This window comes from Lactuca virosa, chromosome 9, assembly GCF_052849685.1.
Source record: "Lactuca virosa cultivar CGN04683 chromosome 9, Lactuca_virosa_CGN04683_v6, whole genome shotgun sequence".
NCBI classification, from domain to species: domain Eukaryota; kingdom Viridiplantae; phylum Streptophyta; class Magnoliopsida; order Asterales; family Asteraceae; genus Lactuca; species Lactuca virosa.
In genome coordinates this window covers 138,129,915-138,156,390 of record NC_136434.1, presented here as the reverse complement: position 1 = coordinate 138,156,390, position 26,476 = coordinate 138,129,915, and the positions used below count along the sequence as shown (strand labels likewise).

Below are 26,476 nucleotides of genomic sequence, written 5' to 3'. Positions count from 1 at the left end.
ATGTCGGCCCGTTTAGATGTTAGTAGTTCCGGAATTCGGTCTGATGTCGGGGCGGTCCCGAGAAGAGTATATGTATGCTTGAAGTCTTTGTGATTCATGCATGCTATGTGTTACGTGTTCCGAGGCAAGCCCGATGTATGTTAGCTTATCTGTTATATGTTATGTGTTCCGGGGTAAGCCCGATGTATGTTAATTTATATGTTGTCTGTTATGTGTTTCGGGCTTCGGCCCGATGTCGGGGTAAGCCCGATGCAGTTTATATGTTATGTTATGTGTTTATGATATATGTTATGTTGTGTATGTGTCGGGGTAAGCCCGATACCGGGGCAAGCCCGATGTCGGGGTGAGCCCGATGCCATACGTAGTCTAATGCCGGGGTGAGCCCGATGTCGGGCAGGAGTCTGATGTCGGGTAAGCCGATGACGGGTTCGTCTCGATGCAGTTGGGAGTAGTCCCAGATTTATGCTATTTGTTATATGTTAAGTGTATGGTATGTGGTAGTTTGGGGGAGCTCACCAAGCTTCGTGCTTACAGTTTCATTTTTGGTTTCAGGTACTTCAGCTAGCAAAGGGAAGGGCTCGGGTTGATAGCATGGCACACACCACAATCTTTTTGGCCTGGGAGATGACCCTGATATTTTTGTCACATGTTTCTAGGAGATGACTCTGATATTTTTATCACATGTTTTTGTCACAGTATTTGATATGATGTTTTGAGATACATGATACATGGTTTTTCTCTATGATTATGGATGGTTTATGGTTTTATAATAATTTTCAAAACGAAATTTTTGGACTGTATTTTTGGGTTGTTTCATTTTGTTCGATAATACTATAGTGGTCTACTAACATAAGACAACGATACTTGTTACTTGTGATTCAGTTGTTGAAATAAATAATGTAAAAAGAGTTTTTTTTAATTATTAAAGGCCTTGGTTTGTTTAGAATATTTGTTATGGATTAAGGTAAATGAAACTATTGTTACTCTTTGTGTGTATCAAAGAAAATATTTCTTTGAGATTTTACATGAATTTAGAATGCTAGGTTGTAAACCTATTAAAAAACTAATGGATCTAAACTTGGTGGTTGGTTGTTAAGGCTTGATTCGAATGACAATTTACTTACAAATATTTTTAAATTACAAAATTTGATTGGTAGGTTCATTTATCTTATGATTACCTGCCGTGTACCTCTCTTATCATTCAAATTTTGAGGCATTTTATGCATTCTCCTTGAATGGCTTATTTGCAACTTTGTGTCTTTAAGCCTAAAGGCTTCTGTAAATGCAAACTAGGGCAAATGCATTGATATTAGAAGATGTGTCACTAGATTTTTCATATTTTTGGATGAATCTTTATTTTATTGTAAGATATGAAGTAATCTACCATTTCATGGTCATCCAATGAGTCAGAACTCTCAAACTTTAACTCCCATGGTCACCATAGCTTCTTTCGCGGTTTATTTTTTCCTCTGCCTTCCTACGTATAACGTTTAAATGTCAAAAGCCGACTAATTTCATTCAACCCAACTTAATCCTCAAATTTCCTAACTCCTAAGCATACATGTCTTCAGATTCAAATATATTTTTCACATAATTACTAACTTTCTTTATTGTTGGTATGAAAATATATAGCACCCTACGATTTTAATCTTGGTGTTAGCAAAAGCGAAGCTAAACTTGCGGGTATGTAATTAAAGATAATTTGTAGCTTTAAAGTAAAGAAGCAAAATAGGGAAATGAGTAAACAGAAAAATAAAATACAAAAAGGGCCCAACCGGGTTCGAACCGGTGACCTCTTGATCTGCAGTCAAATGCTCTACCACTGAGCTATGGACCCTTGTTGTTTACGTTGTTACATATTACTTAATTGTACTTTAATTACGTAATTTTAGCCTCGTATTTAACATATAATATTTTAGACACATATTATCCCGTTTATGAAATTACTAGAATTAGAGTTCTTATTGAACTTATGTGTATGTAAAATTTGGAAATTTGTTAAGTGGAGGTGAAAACCACATTCTTAAAAGAGTAATTTATGAAATAAAAATTATATAAATCAATCAAAATATCTTGTAAAAGCTAGAAAAAAAAAAAGTATGCAAACATTTTAAGTCATATGGTTCCTTTATATGGTTTCCAAAATAGCGGTGACAAATGTTTTTGTGTAAAACAAATTTGTTTGTGGTCCTCTATTATTCAATGTTTAAATGTAGACATTATTTTAATATTTCGGAGTAACTTACATGTCATAAATGATGTGAAAATTGAAATCATCATTGCGTAACAAATTTATGAGAAAGGACCTCGGTCCTACTGATATTATTTTGGGTTTTAAGTTGATTAAAAACAACACTGGGTTTTTTTTTTTTTTTTTTCTTTTGACTCAATCTCATTATATTGATAAATAAGTTTAGTTATATTTGTGTGAAGCTTTTAATATCTTAATGATCTTATGACCCTCTCCTAAATTAAAAGAAAAAAAAAAGATCATGTGAATACATTCTTGCATCTAAATATGTTAAAGTAATTGGTTCTTGTTGCATTTGTCAAGTCACTTTCATAAATTAAAGCTTTTAACACTACTTGAAGCCTTGAAGGATACCTTTTAAAAAGTAAATCACCTAGTGGATATGTTTACAAAAGGGTCGACAGTTTGACACTTCAACAAGTATTTGAGTCGTTGAAGGAAATGAGATTGAAGTCCATCAACTAGTCATAGTAAACTGACAATTCCCAATGATTAAAATTACTAATAACTCACATATAATGAAATGATTTGCATAAACCATTGTGGTTTTATTGAGTCAACATTTCCTTTGTTTAAAAAAAAATACTGTAATGTACTTTACATTAAACTCACAAGTTTTGAAAAAATAATTTCATTGAAAAGCATGTTAACTATCTACAATAATCAATTTATTAACAATAAGATCGTATTTAATATAATCTATATAACTATTAAAATCAACAAGGGTCCATAGCTCAGTGGTAGAGCATTTGACTGCAGATCAAGAGGTCACCGGTTCGAACCCGGTTGGGCCCTCATTTTTATTTTTTTCAGTTTGTCACCCAAACTTTTTTTCCTCTATCCCTCTTTCACTTTCAGAGTTTTGCTTTTCCATTACGATAAAGTTCGTATTGTCACATCACACGTGTAAGAAATATTTTTTAAAATCATTGCATTTGACCAAATGTTGTTTTTTTACATTTTTGATTAAAAATAATCACTTTTAACACCAAGATAAAAGTTGTACAAATATTATCATAAACTAATACTAATATTGATACATTCCAGTTTCCACCAAGAAAAAGCACAAAAGAAAATTTTATTTCTTGAACAAGGAAAGCAATCCACAAAACAATGACAGCATCAAAAAAACCAAAATTGGCACAAGAGCTAAATCACATGATCAAAACACAACAAACTGTATAGCCATTTGCAGACATTGCCTTTCTATTTCTATTTCTATTTCTATTCCTATTCCTATTCCTATCTTTAGTAGTATACTTTTCTATACCTTCTTACTTTCCTCCTATCAAACCTAAAATCAAAGGTTTATCCCCTTTTCCCTAGCCATCTCAATCACTGCATTTGCCTCATTACCACATAACCCAAGGTATGATTTCCACAGTTTCAACGAATACGGGTATACCGATAACGCCCTTTTGTGAAAACTCTCCAAAATCGACTTAAACTCCAACATCTTCCCTAACACCCCCCCTGCCTCCACCCACGCAGACTCCGGTGCCACCGGAACCGCCTGAAACAGACAATTCATCAACACCGACCCCGCCCAAAAACAAACACTGTTACCGTTACTGTTACTGATACCAGCACTGGCACTTGATTGTGTAAGCATCTTACACAGAGAAAGTGCCAGCTCATAATTCCCGGGCCTCAACTCCATCAAACCTTCCACAAAATCCACAAATTCCGCTGCTTTTTCAGAAACTTCAAACGGGACAAGACACGGGCCAAAACACGATTCGAGAACCGTGTTCATTAACGAGAAATCGGATGAAACCGGACTCAAAAGATTGTTCATGAGTTTTTGAATTTTAGGGTTTTTGATGGTTTTGATGAAGTTTCTCGAGAGTGGCTCTTGAGGGCGTGTGGCACGTGAATCGGTTACATAGCGGTTCAACCGGGTCAAGAAACCAACCGGTTTGCTCAAATCGGATCCGTTTTTTTGAAAAAACAGCGCGTGCTCACTGACACAATGGATATAGTCTTTAACAGAGGCAACTTCTAAGGCTTGTTGGATTGCAATTTGGGCTTCTGTGTGTTCGTTTTGTAACTGTTTATGAAGTGAGAGGTTGAGAAGTCCAAACACAATGTCACCCTGGCTCGAACTATTTAAAACCCATCGTTCCATTAGCTCTTTTGCAAAATCGGTTTTTTCATTCCGAAGGGCGTTTTCGGCATATTGGTTCCAAATACACTGTACGCCAGGTTTCCCGGCCCAATTCGTTAAAGCGTGTTCGAAAGCTGAGTCGACATTGACCGGGTCAAACTCGTTGACCCGTATCGACAGAAGCACGAGTTCAATACTCGAAGGGTATAACTGTAAATACTTGTTCAACAGGTTCTTGGTAGAGTCGAAACCTTCAAGTACAGCTGTACATCGGATGTGATTAAGAGCAAAAAGGTAGGACTGGGATTCTTTGAGAGTTAGAGAGTCACTGATGAGTTCCATTAAGGCGACAACTTGCTGTTTTTCATCAAGGGTTAAATTGACAGAATGCCATTGAAGTCCGGGCAGCTCTTTCGGGCATTCGAATTGCTGGAGTATGGTTTCGGGCAGTTTTTTGTACATGATCAAGTATATGGAACAGATCCATAGGACACATTTGTCAGAGGTTGTTAGGTGTGATTGGATATTGAAATCGGATGGATTTTTTGTTGAGGGTATGAGATCGTATACTTTTCGGATCGCGTTGTTGACTTTTCCAGAAGAAATTAAACAATTTATCATTTGTAAAAAAAGATCCAATATGCACGCGCTATTGAAATCAGGAACAGATGCATGACGACATAGTGCTGACATGGCAGTGTTGTACCCGTGTAATCTGTCATCAAGTTTTTCCCGGCTATTGATGAACATCAGCCATAGCTCATATGATGAGTCATTGTGCTCAATCTGAAAACCAAAATCAATACCTTTGTTTTATATATAAAATAAAAAAAAAAGCAGAATCAATTTAGGTACGTACAGCATAGTGAAATAAGTCATCTTTTCCAATTGACTTCTGATTGCTATAGTAAATGTGCAAATATACAATCCATAGAAGTACAGATGTAGGATGTTCCTCAAGGGCTCGAGCCAGGACTATAAGAGCCTGTATATTTTTCATTTTAAAATATAATAATTAAAATAATAATAATATATAAGAGATATAAGTATAAGAAAGATGAAAGATGAAATACCTCTCTACGTCCCTTCTGTTTGTTGACATCTCTAGTGAGTTTAAGAAGAGCCATTTCAAGTGGTTGATCAGTGTCATCCATATGCTGATCTGGCAGACCTTCTTTGAGATTTTGACTATGGAAATATGATGATTGCCTATTCCAACCTCCATGGACTTCAATGCGTGTTTCAGGGCCATGAAGATATGGTTCATCTGAGTGCAGATCTACAAGGAATGAAGTTGAAACAACCAATGAAGCACTGAAATACTTCTGCCAACGTTGTTCAACAGTTTGAGCTAAAAGATACTTATAAGGATGTGACTCAGCTTTCAAGCTGTCTAAACACACAAGGTAAGTAGGTGGAGCCAAAGGAACACAACCATTTCCACTCTTCAATACTATTCCACCTTCACCATCTGCAAACATAACACAACAATAAAACTTCATTACACAAAAAGAAAAAAACATATTGTATTATCTGATCATGATTCATATTTCATAATTCATAGTTTCATACCATTGGATGAATAATCTTTAAGATGTTGCCATGGACACTCATCATTGTTGCATTTACCTCGTAGCTCAAACATGCAAAGAGGCCATGAGGGGTCGATTGGTAAATTGTTGGAATAAGAACCAATTTCACCAACATTAATGTCCAACTTTGAATTGGAAACAAAATCAGTAATATCAGTAGGCTGTTGGTGTTGGGCCCCACAAACCTCTTCATCAACAACTTTCGTCTCGTCTGTTTTTTTTAACTTTACATGACTGAAAGCACTCCTGAGAATCGGATCAGTCAAAGATTCATAGAAGTTTCCGGAAGCTTCCATTATTTCCCCATCTTCTCTTTCTACAGCCAGCTCCATGTTCCGACTCTGAACAGATTCCATCTTCTTGGGAATTCTATTGCCTAACCTAGCAAACAGTTGAGACCTCAAAGTTGCTTCTAGAAGCAATGAATCCTCAGTGGGGTCCACCACGGATATTGAATTTTCATTTTTAGTCCTTTGACTCCTTTCGCTACACGTTCCTTCATCTAGACTGGAATCAGCAGCTTTAAGCTCAAATGCAGATGTCTGTTCATCATCATCATCATCATGAAGTGAAGAACAAACATCGTTTGCTTTATCTTCTTCTTCTTCTTCTTCTTCTTCTTCTTGAGGCTCATCTGATGTGCTAGTATCAGGTTCACCACATGATTCAGTAGTAATCAACTTTGGTCCAGTGTGCTGACATGGCATTGGCATGTTTGAGTTTGACCAGAACATGGTTGAGTCTTCCATGACATGAGACCGAAGATTAGCTGAAAATAATTCGCGTTTATGGTAAAGATAGGCACATTTAGTGTTGGCTTCAGCTAATGCCCTTTGGGCCTTTCGATATGCTTTTAGGGCATTTCTTTCTTCAATTTCACATTTTCTACGGTGTTCTTGAGCTTCATCTAGTTCCTTATCTTGTTGTTCTTCAATCTCAAGTAGTGATTTGAGATCCATGTCAGCAGTTTCTGAGATGTTTGTGGGACCATAATGATTCCAGAAAGTTGGATTCTTCAAACGTGCCTTCATTGGTTATGCCATAATAATATCTTTTCATTTATTCTTGATATAAAAACTTTAAGAATCTATATTGTTATTTACATAAACAGAAGTTTTGGTTGCAAAAAATTATGTGTACCTGTTTATGTGGAGAAGTTTTAGTGGTTTTAGCCACTAATGGTGCAGAAGACTCCACCATATTTGTGATCCTGTTATGTCTTCTGCTATTCCTGATTATACCAGTACCTAAACAGCCAACAGATATCATGTAGTATGATTTATAATTTCTCTAATGATGATGAAAAAAAATTAGTATAAAACAATTCATAAGTTCTCTTCCAAACCTGATGGGAGATTAGTTAAAGGCATGTTGTGATTTCTCACTTTTTTTGTCTGTTGTGTTACACTGGGATGTGCTGTATCTTTGTCACTATAGCTACCATCATATCTACCCTTTGGCCCATCACTTTCAGGGGCAGAAATGTCCGCTACAAATGTTGACTCTGTAGGAGGCCTATCTTGTTGGTCAACAGACATTTGGGTGTTTGTAGGAGGCTCAGTAACTTTAAGACGCTTCTTTTCAGGCTCCTTTGGTTCCATAAGTTCAGCAGAATCTCTGCTCCAAACAACAGTACCTTTTGAGTTCATATTTTTTATTGAACTTGAAGCTTTCTTCAACTCATTTTCACGAATTGCAATCAACTGCCTTAGGTCTTGGAGTTTACTGCTGTTGATATGAACATTTGGGCCTACTTTGTTTTTGCTAGGGGCATTAGATTTCTTGATATGAAATGTGTTTCCATTATTATTCTTGGATGAGGTTCCATTAACTCTGTTCATTGATGAGAGAAATGTACGACTCCCAGATAACTTTTTGGGTACTTTGGTGTTGGTTTTGGCAAACTTTTGCACCATTTGTGGATTCCTGTTCCCCACTGAAATGGGTAATTTTCTATTCTCCATAACTCCCCTTGTCATGTCGTCAGATTCAATTGTGTTTTCCATGTGTTCTTCAGAGTCACTGCCACTGTCATCATCTGAAAAACTAATCACAAATGGCACTCGATTCTTCTCTGTACCTTTACGATTGTTAGATTGAACAGAAGTTTTTAAAGCCACACCAGAATATGTAGAATTGCGAGTTAGACCAGATTTCCCTATCATGTATGCATCCTTGTTCAATGGAACCCGTGGAAGAGTGGTGCTATCAGGGAACTGAGAACCTGCAAACTCCTGGAGAAATCCATTGTATCAGAATGAGAACAGTTCATATTACCTATAATAGGTAGAACACGTAAGTTCCCCCAAAAAGGCTTCCCACTACAGAGCAACTCAGTCGGATATACATTAATTGCACTTACACCTATAAAGGACAACATACTAAATGAATAACATACAGATGTATGACGTCAAGCAACCAAGCAAATCAACTAACAAAATGGTCATAAGATGACTCAACCACTAGGGTAAATAAAATCAAACATTAAGAAGCAACAACAAAAAGAGCGGAACAATAATCCACAGTAGGAATCGATATTAATCTGACGCCTCATTAAGCAAGTACGCAAGCAATATTGCTATAACTGGATAGAATATTAAACATACCCCGCCTAAAAAACCCTTCGTGAATAAAACTAAACTGGAAAACGAATCAGTGAATAACGATACCAAAAACCTAGAGAACGAAAAACATGAGGATTTCACCAACGACGTCTCTGATGTAATCAAATTAAATGAAAGTATCCAGTGAAAAAAATCTAAATCAACAGATTTGTATGCGTCCAATTTTAATAATGACGGACTTTAACAAACAAAAAATTCATTGAAATACTCTAGGGTTTTATAGACGTACGTCGTTTTCCGAAGCAGAAAGCTCGCCTTCTTCTCTGGTTTTCGATGAATTCGCGAAGACTTTTGCATTGGTATCATGATTGGATGTCGTAGGAGGAGAAGGAGAAGTTGTGGTGGTGTTCTCCATTTTCAATCTCTCCCGCTCTCCTCCCCTTCGCTGCGAATATCTCTGTATGAATGGCGGTTAAAAAAAATGAAATATTCGAAGTTTTCATGAACTAAAAAAACTGGTCAACTCATAATGCTTTTTCTTTTTGTTAATTCCGTTTAGATGGATTTTTATTTTTACAATTCGGATTCGGGATTTCATTAGACGAAATTTAAAAAAAAAAACACATGGTAGCTTAAATTTTAGTCAATTAAATTAGGGATGAGCATTAGAACCGTCTGAACCAGAACTGGAATTGGTAACAAGGTCCGGTTACCGGTTCTCCATTTTTATGAAAACCGGTCCCGGTTCTAAAAATCGGAACCGGTTTGACATTTTTTTCGTTTTCTAAAATATGCATAACTCACTCATATGAAGTCGGAATTATTTGATTTTTTTTCCAACATGTAATTTGGAGTTTGTAGTTCATTTTTTACTGTACAAACATATGTTTTGGTTAGATATTGAATCAGACACATGCCCCGAAATAAAGAATATCGATGCTGCGTTTTTTCTATTTGAACATTTTTTTGTTTTTTTGAATCTGTCATATTTTTTTAAATGAGCATAACTCATTCATATGACGTCGGAATTACTTGATTTTTTTCGATGCATGTAATTTGGTGTTTCTAGTTTATTTTAGACTATAAAAACACATATTTTGGTTAGATATTGAATCAGTTATAGACATCGGAAGACAACATATCAATGCTGCGTATTTTCTGTTTCAGCATTTGTTTTTTGAAATCTGTCCCGCTTTTAAAATGCGCATAACTCACTCATAATGAAGTCGAAATTACTTGACTCTTTTTTCATCATGTAATTTAGTGTTTGTGCTAGAATGTAAAAAGACATAATTTGGTTAAATATTGAATCATTTACAAGCTCCGGAAGATAACATATCATCTATAATATTTTGAACCGGTTCTATTTTGAAAAATAACCGAAAAACCGGGACCGGAACCGGAACCGACGGTCCGGTTCCCGATTCTTATAATATACAAATGTGACATCCCCTAATTTCTCGGCCAGAAAAGACCAATTTAATTTATGCTTTTAAAATAAAGTAAGAGAAATCCTTTTAAAAGATGTTGCAGAATTGGTCCCCAAAACAAAACATGATAAAAATTTATCAAAACCTTTCTTTAAGAAAGTATATATTTTCCTTTTATATCAAAACCTCGGGATGTCATGTTCCAATACAGATCAAAAGCATAAACAAGACATTATAAGCCTTACAACAGTTATTTACAACTACTGGTCTATAATCCATAAATCTTTCATCATCATCCGACTATGCTCGGGGTCCACTACCTGTAATATGAAAAGTTGAGTGGGTCAGGCTTGGGAACCTGGTGAGCATATAGGGTTTTCAACCCACAATAATAATAATAAACTTATTAAGTTCATCAATCAACAATAACCCTGATTACTCATTCCCGTTATCCTCACTTTACGTCCCTAAACACCTATCACAAGGGACCTGGCCTAAGGATTTTCATCGGGGCGACAACACTGCTTTGGGGGTTTCCCAGCAATTTATGTCAAATAAGGCAGCCATGTGGAGGATGGAGTACAGCAAATGAACACCCAAGCTCATTAACACCTACAGGTTGCGAGCCTGCCAGCGTTCCACTGGACTGTCTAGAAAAGTCTGTGGTCGTCATCCATACTCCGCTAGATGATTGGATCACAATAACATTGAGGCCTCTCATCATTTTATTTCATCACACATCAACTATCTACCCATGTTTTACCCAACATATTTGTAGATAAAAATACATATACGGTTTAATTTATTTAAAAAATCTGTATAAATCATTCATTCATCATCCATCTCAAATAAATAAACAATATATAATCACATAGCACGTATTTTATATAAATTATTTCATATCTATGTGTAAGATGAAAGTGACTACACACTCACTCGATAAGACGATAATCGGGCAGCACTTCGTTTCTTAAAACGATCGTTTCCAATAAAACCGGGGGCTTTAATGAAAAACCGGGCCCTGTGAGGGTGGAGCTTCAAAACCGAAAAGATAAATTTTTCCGGGTCTTCGGGCACTTCGGAACATGTTTCGGGTGTTGAAAATGATATCGGGGCTTCGGGGAAAGTCAAAATGATAAAAATATTGTTTAAGGGGTGAAAAGTGGCAATTTTCCAAATCTAGCCTGGAGATCTCGCAACCCCCCTATTTATAGGGTGCGAGACCGAAGTTTAGTGGCTAAGAAGGCTCGACGCGGCAGCTGCGAGGCTCAGAGGTGGCTCGGATGCGAAGGGCGCGTCGGAAGCTTGTAGGCGAGATGTGGCTCGCTTCGGACAGGCCATGTATGCGACACGCGTCGGTCTCTGATTGGGCCACGCTCCGGACTCATCATCAGCATCGGACACGGGTCAGCAGCGAGGCGAGGGTGACGTGGCCGAACACCAGCCATGCGAAATTCCTCGGATTTCGGACTTTTCTTGATTTTTGTGCCCCGAACTTCTAAAATCAATAACTTTTGCATACGGGCTCCGTTTTTTACGTTCTTCATATGCACGCGTAGACGAAATTATGCTCTACAACTTTCGTTTAGACTCCGTCGGCTAATTTTGATTTATTTTTAATATTATTATTTTTAACAGACCGAGACAGGAAAATCCGTTAAAAATTCATAACTTCTTCATCCGACATCCGTTTTCGTCTATCTTTTTATCGTTACGCTACTATTAACGAGATCTTCGATTCTCGTTTAGGTTGTGTCGGCTAAAAATCACTTGATCTAAAATTCGAGTTTTTAGTTGTCTACTGCTAAACTGAAACTTAGAAAAATCATAACTTCCTCATACGAAGTCAGATTTGGACGTTCTTTTTATCAAAATTCTCGGTTTAACGAATACTACAACTTTCGTTTACATTGCTAAGGCTAAAAAGCACTTTATCGTAAATTCACTTTCTACGTCACACAGCGTCGTGCCGGTTCTGTCGCGAAACTTCGACAGGTCATAACTTCTTCGTTATAACTCGGATTTCGGTATTCTTTATATCTCCGGAATCCTTGTTTTGGCCACTACAACTTTCTTAACAAATATCGGCTTTATTTAATATTTATTTTTCAACGCTCATTTTTATCCTTAATTCATTAATCATAATAATTAAGCAAATAAGCACATAATTCACATAATATTCACATAATTCCTCTTTATTACTTTAAAATGAGTTACAAAGGTTGACCTAGACTATTACACCATTATTAATGCTTTAGTCCAGAAACGCGGGCATTACAATTCTCTCCCCCTTAGGATGATTCCGTCCTCGGAATCACACATCAACAAACAAATACGGATAGCGACTCATCATGTAACACCCAAAAATTCAAACCAATTTAAACTTTTAAAAACATTTCAAATCATTAAAAATCATTACAACTTTGTTTTCAAAATGCATAATATCAGAGTTTTCCCAGAAACATAGACAAAACATGTGGAGCTGTACGATCACGCCTTCACCTTGCCGCGATCCCCTGATGTACCTGAAACAATAAACTAAAACTGTAAGCCCGAGAGCTTAGTGAGTTCCCCCAAAATACCGATACATATACAGTCCACATATACACATCATAACAAATTGAACAACACGTAATGGGTCCACAGCCTTACAAGTTGGATTCCCCTGGGCCCTCAGTACGAGTCTGGAATGCCTACCGGGACCTCAGCTCGTATCTGGAATGCTCTCGAGTCCTCAATATGAGTCTGGAATGCCTGGCCAGGTCCTCAGCTCATATCTGGAATACTCTAGGGTTTGTTGGCTACCGCACGGAGCAGTACAACCTCAACCCATCCCACATAACATATAACACAACTACTGAGCATGCAATAATCATATAACATCACAGGTAGTCCTACAGATCTACCTAACTGGCATAACCACTAGCATGCAACACTAACTGATACTCAACGTAACCACTGCTAGGACAACATATACATTGGGTCGGCCTTGGTGCCTTAGACCCCTTAGTATAGTGAGGATAACTCACCTTGCAACTGTCGTCTGAAACTAGAAAGTTCAATTCCCGGATCACCAACACGGACTCCACACCCTATAGATACCATAAAACCCTTTTTCATAAATCTCCAAATTACCAGAATACCCTCAGAAGTCAACTGGTCAACTCTTGGTCAAAGTCAAAGTACACAGTCAAAATCAACAGTCCATGTTGACTCGACTCGTCGAGTGCAGTTCACCGATTCGTCGAGTCCTTCCTGAACTCGAGAAGTCGTGAAATCCTTGATTGGCTCGTCGAGTTCCCCTTTAACTCGCCGAGTTCATACGTGTCCAAGAATTGGGAGAAACCCTAGCCGACTCGCCGAGTCTTCGAACGACTCGCCGAGTTCAAGGCAATCTTCAACGAACTCGCCGAGTTGTTCATCCAACTCGTCGAGTTCACGACCATCTTCAACGGACTCGCCAAGTTGTTCATCCACTCACCGAGTCCTTGCAGACCTTTATCCATGCAGACGCTTTTTAAGCCATGACAAGGTTCCAGATTACAGATCCAAGCTTCTAAGGCATGTTTATCACGTAAAGTTGCAAACTGTATGCACATGCAAGGCTCTAAAGGCCCTAAATGACCAATCTAAGATTCTAATGGAGATTTACACCTTGGGAGAGTCTCATCCTTACACAAGCTAGAAACTTTATGGACTCAGAAGCCCAAGGGAGCTCAGTTCTGAAGTTACAACTTCAGATCTTAGCTTGCACACAAGAATAGCTTCCAATCATACCATGAAAACCCTAGAATTTGTCCAAAAAGGGGATCTATAATGAAATGAGGTCAGGGTAACGATTTATACCTTCCAGAAGATGCCCAATAAGGTAGATTTCAGATCCCACAAGCTCCTTGCTTCTGAATACTTGCTCTCCAAGCTCCCTTCTCCACAAAATCCTCTTCCAAACTCAAGAATACACAAATGGAACACACACACTCGATTAGGGTTTGAGAGGGACAAGAAGCAGTAAAGGGGAGGCTGGGGGAGGCCAATGATCCTTTATATAGGGTGCAACCCTTAAGATTAGGGTTTTCTCTTTTCAGCACCAACTCGTCGAGTCTAGCTGCCGACTCGGCAAGTTGGTCACTTAACTCGCGTCCAGAACCCGCTCCGACTCGACGAGTAAGCATACCTACTCGTCGAGTACCTTCTTCAATTACACTTAAGTCCTTCAATCATACTTCTAAATTTTGGGATGTTACACATCATGTCACTCTCCGTTTCCCAGGTGAGATTTGGCCAATTCGTATGTTTCCATCGCACAAGCACTAAATCGACCATCTTGCGTCGCAACTTCTTAGTCTTACGGTCAACGATTGTCTCAGGTTCTTCAATTAACCTCTTGTTTTCATCCAACCTTAACTCAGAAATGGGAATTATGTCGGGCACATCTCCCGTGAACTTTCTCAAATAACACACATGAAAGGTGTTATGAATACCCTCTAGTTCTTCCGGTAATTCTAGCTTGTAAGCTTGATTCCCGATCCTCTGAAGAACTTTAAACGGTCCAATAAACATTGGACTCAATTTTCCCCTTTTACCAAATCTTATAAGTCCCTTCCATGGCGAGACTTTAAGTAAAACCGAATCTCCAACTTCGAATGATATCGGTTGTCTTTTCTTGTCAGCATAGCTCTTTTGACGATCTTGAGCAGCTAACATCCTTTCCCTAATTACTTTTAACTTTTCAGCAGTCTGATGGACTATTTCAGGTCCCATAAACTGCTTTTCCCCAGCTTCCAGCCAACATGACGGCGTTCGACACTTTTCTCCATCCAAAGCGTGATAAGGTGTCATCTTGATGCTCGAGTGGAAACTATTATTATAGGAAAATTCTACTAGAGGTAAATGTTCATCCCAGTTATGTTCAAGAAGCATATTAAAGTAATATTGTTAATTAACATATGATACTAAAGGGTCACACTAACAACAACTTCATATAATTGATTATTTATTAAAAATTGATTTTAATAAATATTCAATAAACTCTTATAATTAAATTGAAAATTATTTATTTCTAGGAAATAATAATTTCCATTAGCATGTAACATTATATAATTCATATGGTATGAATTAATAAGTCATACACAACATTTTGGAGTAGATAAATTCATTTGTCTTTTACCAAAAAGTTAAAGTTTATATTTTATAAACTTTGTTTATAAAATATAAAAGCTTTTGTCTTCTTTTTCCTTTCTTATTTGCGAAAATTGAGACACAAAATATGGAGTGATCTTTTGACTACTTTATTCAAAAGAAGAGCATGATCTTATACTTATTTAATGTAAAGTAATGAGAAGTGTGGTGAACCGTCTAGCTAGTAGCTGCATGGGTGCTTAATGGTTAAAGACTCATGAGAGTGAGGCTTTCATTCTTTTGTCTTGACACACACACCAAAATCGTAACATGCTTGGGCATGTTACACTCTCCATGTTGTTCATCTTTTTCTTGAAGATTACTTGTTTTTATACTCTCTTGAAGTTCATACTTTGGTTATGAACTTCAAACTTAAGAGTTAAGAGTTTTAGACTAGCATCTACATCAAGTTAGCTTATTGTTGGTGTCTCTAAAGTTCATCATTCTTCATCAACTTCCAAGCCTCCTAAGAGGATCCAAAGAACTACAAAAGTTGTTATTCGTTCTTCTTCTTCTTTGGTCGTGTTTGTTTTTTTTTTCTAAACTTTGTAAAAAGATCATTGATGGGTTTAACTTGTGTATATTATTCAAAATATTATAAGTCTTCCGTTGTTAAAAATCATTTTTTTAAACTAGTTTTTTGAATAAAACTCAACAATTGATATCAGAGTCAAGTTGCAAGTTTGGTTAGATTTTTTGATTTTTAGAAATCTTAGTTTTTGGAGAATATGGATAACTTGGTTTTGTATAAAAACAAGTTCATATATATTTTCTATGACAACTTTATAATTGTTATTTTATGTGACAAAAGTTTTCATACATTTTTTGTCATTTAAAGTTGTCTTAGAAAAACAATGGTTGTTTAATGTGTATGTTGATATATATATATATATATATATATATATATATATATATATATATATATATATATATATATATATATAGGCTTAGGTTATTCTATTCAAAGTAATTATTGTGTTATTGTATGCATAAATGTGAGCCAATCATTTTTGGTAAATTAAGAAAGTGATTATTGTGTTATTGTATGCATAAATAGGTAACATTCACTTTCTTAATTTACCAAAAAGTTACTAATTAGGAAACACAAGTTTAATTAATAAAAAGTTTCGAATTTTCAGATATATTTGATTTTCTTAATTTTGAATTTTCATTTTTTTAATTAATTAGATTATAATTCTAAGATAATTCTGTTAGAATGATATTCTATGAGAATGTCAGATTATCTATTTTGAAAAAATAAATGTTTTGAATGAATGAATATTTTAAAGACAAACAATAGTTTTGAACCATCAGTTTAAAAACAACCTTAAAAACTTCTTGGAGAAAACAGAATTGGAATTCGTGATTCCATTCTAAAAGAAAACATCAAAATCTAACAACGAGTAATACATTCTAAAAGAATAATGTGGTCCGTTTTAATTTTGTGGCCCGTTCTTCAAGCATCAACTTCTGTGATTCCAACAGAATTGGAATTTGTGATTCCATTCCAACAGAATTGGAATTCGTATCTTACCTAACCAACTGCAAATAAAATCATATTCCCCAGCATAAACAAGCATCTGAATACCATCTTCCAAAAGCACTGGAATCCTAACCTTGAAGTTGGAACACAAGAATACCCCGTTTGACTTAGGAAAAGTCAAAATTGAACCACTTCACATCTATCATGAATTCTGATTGACATCCATTAAACCCGATGTATGTTCTAAATTCAATTCCGATCGTGATTGATCCGGATTTTGAAGATATGATTTCGACTTCCAATGAAGCTTGCAATACACAAACCAATTTTCTATCCTCTGATGCTCGAACAGTGAACGATAATACCGATTTTTGCTTCTGAATGATTTTAGTTGCAACATTCAATCCCAAGTTAGTAATATTTGAAATTGCTGAAGGCTGATACGATCGATTTCTGTTTTACCTCCCGATTCCAAATCAATTACACATTCAATTATAAGCGAGCCTTCGTTTAGGGTTAATGCGATTTCAAAATCGAGTCAAGAACTGTGATTCTAAAGATTACACATCGTTCTAAGTGTGCGACTGATCTCCGAACGAAAGTGGCTTGTGCGAATTTGATTCCAAGTGCAAATCATAATCAACAAACGAAAGCAGAATATAAAGCTTGAACATGAACGAAAGTGTTACAGAGCGAAACCGATTTCCCCTGACTTTCGCTTCTTGACCTGCAAATTCTGGTGAGTTCGGTGGCGATGGTGGCTCGGTGGTGGCTGATGGTGTTGGTCGGCGAACGGGCAAGCTCCAGCCACTTATCTTCTTCAATCATCGGCATCGGTTAGGTTGAAAAAGTAGGGATGGATCGGTGATAAAGAAGCAGTAACGGTTTCAAGGGATTTAAAGGAAAGCAATCCAATATTTTAGGGATTAATTAAATTTTTATTTAATTAACAAAATTAATTAATAGGTAATATTATATATCCTTATTTAAGTTTTTGAGATGATTGGCCCACATTTATGCATACAATAACACAATAATTAGTTTAAACAAATGAACCTAGCTATATATATATATATATATATATATATATATATATATATATATATATATATATATATATATTGTGTGTATAAACTAGCTAATAACCATTGTGTTTGTTGTGATGTTGTGTTGGTTGTTTTATAAAAATGGTTGTAGTAATTTATTTTATTCGTACGGTATCCCTGAGAAATTATAATTATCAATAGTACCCACATAGAAATGGTCATATTATGCATCGAAAAATTACAATTTCTCAATATCCCACTGAAAAATAATCATATTGTACACTAAATTTCTTAGTACCTCAGAAAGTACAATATCTAATGCTCATAAGAAATTGTAATTTCGCAGAAACCCTATGAAAACACCATATTTCAGATGTGAAAATAAATACTTTTACACATGTGCGGTCCATATACTAAAATATGGTATTTTTTCTATTATTTGTTGTGTAAAGGTTAAATGGTTTGGGATAATTTGCATGTTTGGTACCTAACTTATTTTTTTAACCCGGAAGGTCCCTACAGTTTGTTTATGTTGCGCGCTTGGTCCCTTTCTTACCTAAAAGACTATTTTGTCATTGATTTTTTAATTTATTTAAATAAGTTGGGATAGGTAAGGTAAGGTAAGGTGAGGTGGAAGTGGGGTTGGGGTGTGTTTATTTAAATAAATTAAAAAATTAAGGGCAAAATAGTATTTTTAGGTAAGACAGGGACCAAGTGCGCAACAAAAACAAATAGTAGGGACCTCTCGAGTTAAAAAAAAAGTTAAGGACCAAACATGCAAATTACCCCAAACCATAGGGACCATTCGTGTAATTTACTCAATATATAAAGTATATGAGAGCAAAACACAAATAAACTAATTTATTGACTCATTGTAATCCTCCTTATTTATTCGTTTCAAAGTGTATTTTAGTAAGATCACAAAAATATATATAAAAAATAATTTAGTTTAAATTGAGGTATCACTGACTTAGGCCTGACAATTGGGTTGGGTTTGGGTTGGCGGGTCACGGGTTGACGGGTTGGCGGGTCAAAATACATTGACCCAACTCAACTCATATAATATATGGGTTGGTGGGTTGGCGGGTTGTAAACATCAACCCAACCCAACCCATATAAGTATGGGTTCATGGGTTAGTGGGTCGAACCCAACCCGTATAACGCATTTAATAAGCAACATATTTAAAAATGAAATAAAAAAATACAAATAAAATGAAGTCATAAAGTCTTAAATATTCAACATAAAGTCATAAGCATAAAGTCATAAACAAGAGTGACGACAACAAGTGGTGTGCGACAGCCGGAGGACGAGAAGACAAGTGGTGTGCGTGTGACACTGCAACAATCGATGACTCGATGCCTCAATCGACAGAGACGGGAGACACAGAGTCGTGAGTTTGGAGACTGAAGACTGAATTTCTTTTTGATTAGGGGTCAGGGCACGCTAAGTCGACTCGAAGTTGTTTTGCAGTTTTGGAATTCGGAAAACGATTAAACGATAATCAAATATTCAAAACTGATAAATAATTAAATATATTTTTTAAACATTATATATATATATATATATATATATATATATAAATATAAATATATATATATATATATATATATATATATATATATATATATATATATATATAATCGGGTTGGCGGGTTGACCCGCGAACCCAAATAGGTAACCCAACCCAACCCATGAAACAAACGGGTTGTCGGGTAAAAAATCTCAACCCAAACTCGTTTATTTTCGTGTTGGGTCAGTGTCGGGTTACGGGTTGAGTCGAGGATTGCCACCCCTAATCATTGTGGCCTGTTTCACATCTCTAGGTGGCAACATGATATTGGGTGGTGGTCCCACTTATGAGGTCAAATCAATACGCTTTCGTTTCCGAGTTCAACTTAACTAGAGAAAAGAAAGGAAATGAGTGGAAATGAGAAGAAAGTAAAAAAAAATGTTTCCCAGTTTCATTAAAAAAAGGAAGTGGATTGATCATTTTCCCTCCCAACTTTCCTTCTGGTTTAGATGGATTTGGAAAAAAGAACAAAATGATTAAATTTCCTTTCATTTCTTTTCAAATCAGGAATACAAAAGACAAATTTATTTTCTTTTCCTTTATCTTCTTTTCTTTCGTTGCTTTCTTTTCTTTTCTTTACTTAAACTCAGGAATTACGCGTAAGGAAGTAGAATGTGTAGGGTATTTTGATAACCAAAACATAAAACGTGGAAGCATAACTTTGGATCTTTAATCTCGAATCTGATTAAAAGAAAACTTAAACATGAAAGAACGATTACATACCTGATTTCATTATGATCTTCGAATCTGAATAACTAGAGTTGAGTTTTCCAGTTGATCTCAAGACCACCTCTCAAACCCTCGGTAATAAAGAAAACGAATTTCTCTGTGTATTTTTGTATGTCTTGATTGCTCCTAATCACATGTATATATAGATGGAGATATACCCTAATGTGAGAGATGGAAGGGATCTTGAGGATCTTGAGTCAAACCGGGAACTCAACCCACAAGGTCGGGGCCGACCCAAGGCAAGTTCAGGAGGTGCCCTTGAACAGGGCCCATCCTTCACCTGGGACCCAATTTTTTAGCCTAATGTAGTAGTACATCCATTAGGGCACTTCTCCTCTTCACCGAAAAGTCGAAAACCAAAACACGTTCTCATCCAAATCAAAGAGAATCAAAATTGAAAGCGGGATCATGATTAAAATCGATTTTAATACTGCCTCGTTTCCAGTCGCACACATGAAGATAAAGCAATTGATGGTGGGGAACGATTCAATTCTTGGTAACGATCTCATAATCCTAGGATATCTCCAGATTTAAAATATCGCATCCTTCAAGGCTTCAGCAATACAGTAACAATTTCTGCATCTTGGATCCCCTGTTCTTAAAAATTCGTAGTCTTCAACACTCTTCCTGTTCTTGAATAGCAGCCTTTAACCATGACCCACCCTTATGTGAAAAAATCGTTGTCTTCGGCACTTCTTCTTCCTTTCAAACCACAAGACAACAACATTGCTCTGAACTTATTCTCTTATTTCTTGACATCTTATAAGTTGTAAGTAAATGAGTATATCTTTATATCTTTTATTTTTATTTTTTTACATTTTAGAGTATGTTTTCGATTTAGATTTACTAGGTTTTTAGAGTAATGCATTTGGTTTATCAAAAGTCTAAGAGTTTTTGATTCCTTTATTTCTAAATAATATGATGTATTATACGTTTTTTATTTATCATTCATCCTTTCTGATTTTCATTTTTAAGAGATAAATGTTGTATTTAATTATGATTTTAACATCTCTTCTAATTTTGATTTTTACAGAATTTTTAGCTTTAGTAGGACAGTCATCCAGAATCTATTTTATATGTTTTTTAATACGTAAACTACAAATAAGGTTACCAGTTGTAGATTATACATATTTTGAAATGGTATTTAACAATTACGATTATATCAGATCATCACTTTTGAATTTTAAATTCCAGTCATCCCAAATTTTATTTTTCTATCTTTCTGATTCAGATTTTCACATTTCACTTTTTGTGAATTTGATTTGATTTTCCTAAGAACAGGAAAAGAGAAAACTGCAAATAAGGTGTTATGCTAATACATCTATTATAGAAAAGTTTGGTTTGAATAATACAATTTATAAGCAGAAAAGAGTTTTTTTTTGTATCAATGTACCATCTGGAATGAAATTTTGTCTTTTATATATAGTACGAGTTTAAATGATTAGAACTTTTATTGTTTATTTTTTTAGAATTTTCAAGATTTAAGGCCCTTTTAACTAAATTGCAGAGGGCCTCTAAATTCTCGGGGCCGACCCTGCACAAGGTAAGTTAATATTCTATAAATCGGTCAATCAACAATTTATATCTTTATCATAATAATTGGATTTAATAATATATCCTACGTATTTATGAAGTGGTCTCATAATTATCCAACAGAATGATCACTTTCCTTTATAACTTTCCTTCCGATTTGGAAGGACTTGAAAAAAAAGAAAAAAACAAAATGATTAATTTCCATCCACTTCTTTTCTACTCGGGAACTAGGGGTGAGCAAAAACCGCACCGCAACTAAAAATAACCGCAAAAACCATATAAACCGCAACTGATTAACCGCAACCGCAATAAAAACCGATGGTGAGGTTTTCTGTTTTTCAAAAACCGCAAACTTGCGGTGCGGTGCGGTTATTAGTTTTCAAAAACCGCAAAAAAACCGCACCGCACCACATGTATTATATAAAAAAAATTATTAATTATTAATATATTAAATATTAAAAATAAGACAAGTTTCATGGATGAAAGAAGGATAAAATTGTAGAAGACAAAAATCCTGGCACCACTCAGCCCTTGTGGCCATGGAGGTTCGCCTGCAGTGACTCCAGGGCATGAGGCAAAGCTTCATGTTTGCAGCGGGGGATTAGTCGGTGCGCGAAAGCTGACCCGGAAACCCTCGTTAAAGAAGTTCCCTTTCCAAAAAAAAACTTTGGAAAATGATGAAATTTGACAATTTTAAGATATTTATTGTTAATTACTGGTGATTTAATGTTTTTAAGATATTAGTTGTTTGTAATTTAAGTTAATTGTCATATACCTTATGGTTTTTTATTATTAGAAGTAATATGTTTAAACTCTTAAAACTGTTTGAACTGTAAAGTGTGGTTAAAAACCACACAAGATAACCGCACCAAATCCATGCGGTTAATAACCGAAACACAAAAAAACAAAACCGCACCGCAAAAATAACCGTCTAACCGCACCAACCGGTTTTGAAAATGGATTAACCGCATTTGCGGTTAGTGGTGAGGTTTTGGCCAATAACCGCACCGAACCGCACTGCGGTCACCCCTATCGGGAACACAAAAGTCAATTTTTTTTCCTTTATCTTTTTTATTTCCTTACTTTCTTTTTTCTTCTCTTAGGTGTTGTTTGTTTTTCTGAAGTCAAAATGTCTGCAGTCTGCGGACCATATCTGCAAGCCTCTGCAGTAGAATAGGTGGACCAAATGTCTGCAGTCTGCAATAATAAGTCTGTTTGTTTTTTTACGTCTGCAGGTACTGAAATAAACTGATTTTTCAAATTAATTTTATGTTATAAACATAAAAAAAATGCATTTTAGCAAAAAAATGAAAAAGGGAAAAAAGATAGGCGACCTTTTTTTTTTGGTTTAGGTTAAAATGAGGCCTGAAAACCTTTGAAGACAGTGACCCATGTCTGCGCCAAGAAGACCTCGTGCAGACGTTTTTTGATATGTGCACTTCCAAAAAACAAACACTCTGCAAGAGCATATGTTTGCGCGTTGTCTGCGCAGTGCAGACAAAAGTGGTTGCGCAGATCTGCACAAAAAAAAACAAACAACCCCTTATTTTCTTTGCTTACGCTCCGGAACTACGCGTAAGAAGACCAAAGCGCATCCATTGCTATGGCCCGTTTTGCACTGAAGGTTGCGAAATTGATATTTGGAAAAAGCTTATGAAAATTAGCTTAATTCTCCTTTTCTTCGTCTACAAATGTCTTAAATATCTTAAATTGGTGTGACTTTTGGTTAGAACAGTATCAGTAGTATACAAAACATAATTCTTTAAATTTTAAAATTTTTTCGACTAATTGTGTGCAAGTAAAATCGTAAATCGCCACCTAATTGAAAAGTAAAGAAGATTTTGGTTCAATTACACTAAAATTTGATATGATTGACCTATTTTCGGTTTTACATTTTTTTAAATACACCTACAACAAAACCACCCTTAAAAGTCCAAATATCTATGTATATGTGTTAAATGCACCATTCTAGCATGTGTTATGTATTTATATCGTTCCAATTTTTGGAGAGATTAATTATTGCTCTATCACTTCTCATGACCCATAGATGATAAAATTAAACATAGAACACGAAAATATTAAACTTGATCATGGTACAACAACCATAATATTTATAACCAAAGCATGCACAAATCACAAGGTCAAAATTAAGTCACCAATAACAACACATTCATAGCCATAAATCCATGATGAACTCTTGTGATCTCATTCACCATCCCATTAGTGTTCTTCTCACCTTATCAACTACATCCATCTTAGCTTTCTTACTCATTAACGCAAATCCTCGAGTTTCATCCAATCGGAACCTGTAAACTTCCCACTCACGCTCTGCAGTCGAGTGTCTGCCAACTTCAGCCTGCAACACCCAATTATAACAATGTCATCCAAATACAAAACAATTTACACAATTATAATCATAAACTTTTAAACGCATAATTAATAAGAAAAAAAAGTACAATGCTATGCAACTCACAGAGAAGATGCATATTCCGAGTGTCTTCAATGCAAATGTGACATCATAAAAAACACGTGGCCTTCCCTTCCCGGAAAGCTCAACAGGATTAGCAACAAAAAGTTCTGTATCAGGGCCACGGTTTGTGATAATGACTCTTAATGGATGTAACATCTCTTCTTTTAGACGTGAACATAAAGCAACTTGGTTTTCCTTATCCAATATCTTTTTCCCATCATCTTTTTGTATAAACAAGTCCAAACTTCGGTACCCTTTCACACTACTAGAGATTCTTCCATATGCAATCTGAATAAAAACACGATAACCTATTCATTTCAAACATCAAACAAATAAAATAGTATTTTTTAAATGTGATGGAAGTCAAGATGAGTATATATACCTGGATATTGCAGTCTTTAGAGATCTTTAAAATGTCATAGATGAGAGCTTTCTGATCAAGGCATTGTATTTGAAGCAAAGTATGAGCTGGACTCATTAAATTATCAACCGTTATAACAGCTTGTGATCGATCATCTTCCTTAGTGGCAAGTTGAAAACTAAACAATTCATCAGCAATTTCTTCTGAAATTGAAGTGAACCCTTTTTGGCTTTCATATTCTGGCCCTGATAACTCAAGTTCACAGCTTATACAATACTCTCCTAACACGCTACTTAGATGCTCACATGTTTCTTCTCTTCTAATTTTTGTATGCAATAAATCCCTAAAAAAAATATTCAACATCAACAAATGTTATTTCAATTACTTCACATCACATGTCTAAATATAAGATTTCAAAAAGGCTTACAAGTGATCGGTGATAAAGAAGAGGTCCAAGACCTTGCCATCTGGGTTTGTCATTACTTTTAAGCTTTGAATTGTGAGCTCGAGTTCACAAAGAACTTGTGTGACATCTATAAAATTGGAATGTTATATGTCAATGAAGTTTCAGAAGGAAAAAAAAAAAAAAAAAAAAAACAGAATGGTGTTAGTGGTTACCATGGATTAATCCTTTTCGATCAAGAGAGAAGACCTTTAACAGATAAATTGGAGGTGGTTTAGAAGAATCGGGTAATTGATTGAGATAAAACGCAGGCAAAAACGATGGACAACAAGATAAAAGCCGCTGTTTTAAGCTCTCCCAATCAATTTTCAGCGAGCATGGCCTCGAAACAACCCATAACACGATGTAACACCATTTCCCATCTGTAGAAAAATCTGATGCAGAAAGAAATCTTAGGGTTCGTTGTTGAAACTTGAATGTTGAGATTATGAAATTCATACTAAATCAAGGAATCTCAACAGGTGATTTAAACATAACATGGTTACAATTAGTTACAATAGGAGTAGAGAGAAGAAGGGGAAACCTCCACGGGTGACATAGAGTCCGAATTCGAGTACATTCCGTACAAGGTCACAGCCGAGCCCAGGCTTGTCGGGGCAGTTCACCGTGACGACGGTTGGTTCGTCGGAACTTTTCCGTTCCTCGATCAAAACGACGTCTTCCCACGACATCCCCATTCTCTCTGACAAGAGAAACCGGTGGTTCTGAACTTCTGATGTACAGAATTGACTCCGCCGGAGACTAAATCGAACTCCGACGACTAAATCGAGTCGAGCATTACCGGAGACGGCGTATTTCCGGTGTTGCTTTGAGTAGGTGAGAATTCAGTTTATCATCTTTCAATCTTTGCTTGTCTAAATCGAGCGAAAGAGATACAAACGGTGGGGATTCATGATTCATGTGCTAATGTGCTATAGGCTGGCTGGTGGCGGCGTCGCAGGTGGACCCATGCTGTGTAGATTCCACGTCAACCAGACAAACAACACGTATCCAAGGTCATGAACATATTACGATCATGTCATGATTCATTATCGTTTTGTCTTTGCCCATACACAATAACACAAAACTATACGACTCCATTTAAAATTCTCTTTGTGGTTACAATAATGATCGCAATAGTCAATTCTTAGGACACTACGGACTTGCATTTTGGTGCTATGCGCGCCAAACAACTCCAATCATGCGTCATAAATCATAATTGATACCAAACTAATGATTCCCACAATAATCATGATAATGGCGTTTTCTTTTCGCCCCACCCAAATTAGGTAAATAATATAATATTTAGTTTCTTTTATGATTTAACTTAAAATAAATTAGATGAAATTGCAGTTATGGTTTTATCTGCTAAGCATTTTTCTTTCAACTTTTATGATAGTTTTGTAAAATTGTTAATATGGTAAGCATTTTTCTTTCAACTTTTATGATAGTTCTGTAAAATTGTTAATATGGTAAGCATTTTTCTTTCAACTTTTATGATAGTTCTGTAAAATTGTTAATATGGTAAGCATTTTTCTTTCAACTTTTATCGTAGTTTTGTAAACTTGATTTTTTTTTTGGAAACGGCAAACGAATTAAGTGGAAGTCTACTCGCAATATTTCAACGAGCACCCCGGTTAAGCTCCTTTACAGGGCAAACCTAGCCCCCATAGGGATTTCTAGGGAAAAATTCCCCACAAGTGGCACCACAAGATGTAG

At 35.8% G+C, this 26,476-nt stretch overlaps 2 protein-coding genes and 2 non-coding genes across 4 annotated transcripts; 1 reads left to right on the top strand and 3 right to left on the bottom strand.

Moving 5' to 3' along the window:
• Positions 1 to 1,765: 1,765 nt before the first annotated feature.
• Positions 1,766 to 1,837, bottom strand: TRNAC-GCA (transfer RNA cysteine (anticodon GCA)). The gene has a single exon. It is a non-coding gene; the product is annotated as a tRNA-Cys (tRNA).
• A 1,137-nt stretch (positions 1,838 to 2,974) lies between these two features.
• Positions 2,975 to 3,046, top strand: TRNAC-GCA (transfer RNA cysteine (anticodon GCA)). Its single transcript has one exon. It is a non-coding gene; the product is annotated as a tRNA-Cys (tRNA).
• Positions 3,047 to 3,298: 252 nt separating this feature from the next.
• LOC145136565 (zinc finger C3H1 domain protein) lies at positions 3,299 to 9,001 on the bottom strand. The gene is made up of 7 exons (XM_079070688.1): positions 8,804 to 9,001; positions 7,296 to 8,184; positions 7,091 to 7,197; positions 5,931 to 6,975; positions 5,432 to 5,829; positions 5,218 to 5,343; positions 3,299 to 5,144 (listed from the first exon to the last, which is right to left on the bottom strand). Exons 1-7 carry the CDS (start codon positions 8,927 to 8,929, stop codon positions 3,552 to 3,554), a joined length of 4,284 nt encoding a protein of 1,427 aa, XP_078926814.1. The 5' UTR covers positions 8,930 to 9,001; the 3' UTR covers positions 3,299 to 3,551.
• Positions 9,002 to 23,560: 14,559 nt separating this feature from the next.
• Positions 23,561 to 25,691, bottom strand: LOC145138764 (ACT domain-containing protein ACR9-like). The gene is made up of 6 exons (XM_079072787.1): positions 25,302 to 25,691; positions 24,934 to 25,152; positions 24,743 to 24,848; positions 24,337 to 24,658; positions 23,958 to 24,242; positions 23,561 to 23,840 (listed from the first exon to the last, which is right to left on the bottom strand). The coding sequence occupies exons 1-6, from the start codon at positions 25,453 to 25,455 to the stop codon at positions 23,694 to 23,696; spliced, it is 1,233 nt and encodes a 410-aa protein (XP_078928913.1). The 5' UTR covers positions 25,456 to 25,691; the 3' UTR covers positions 23,561 to 23,693.
• Between the last annotated feature and the right edge of the window lie 785 nt (positions 25,692 to 26,476).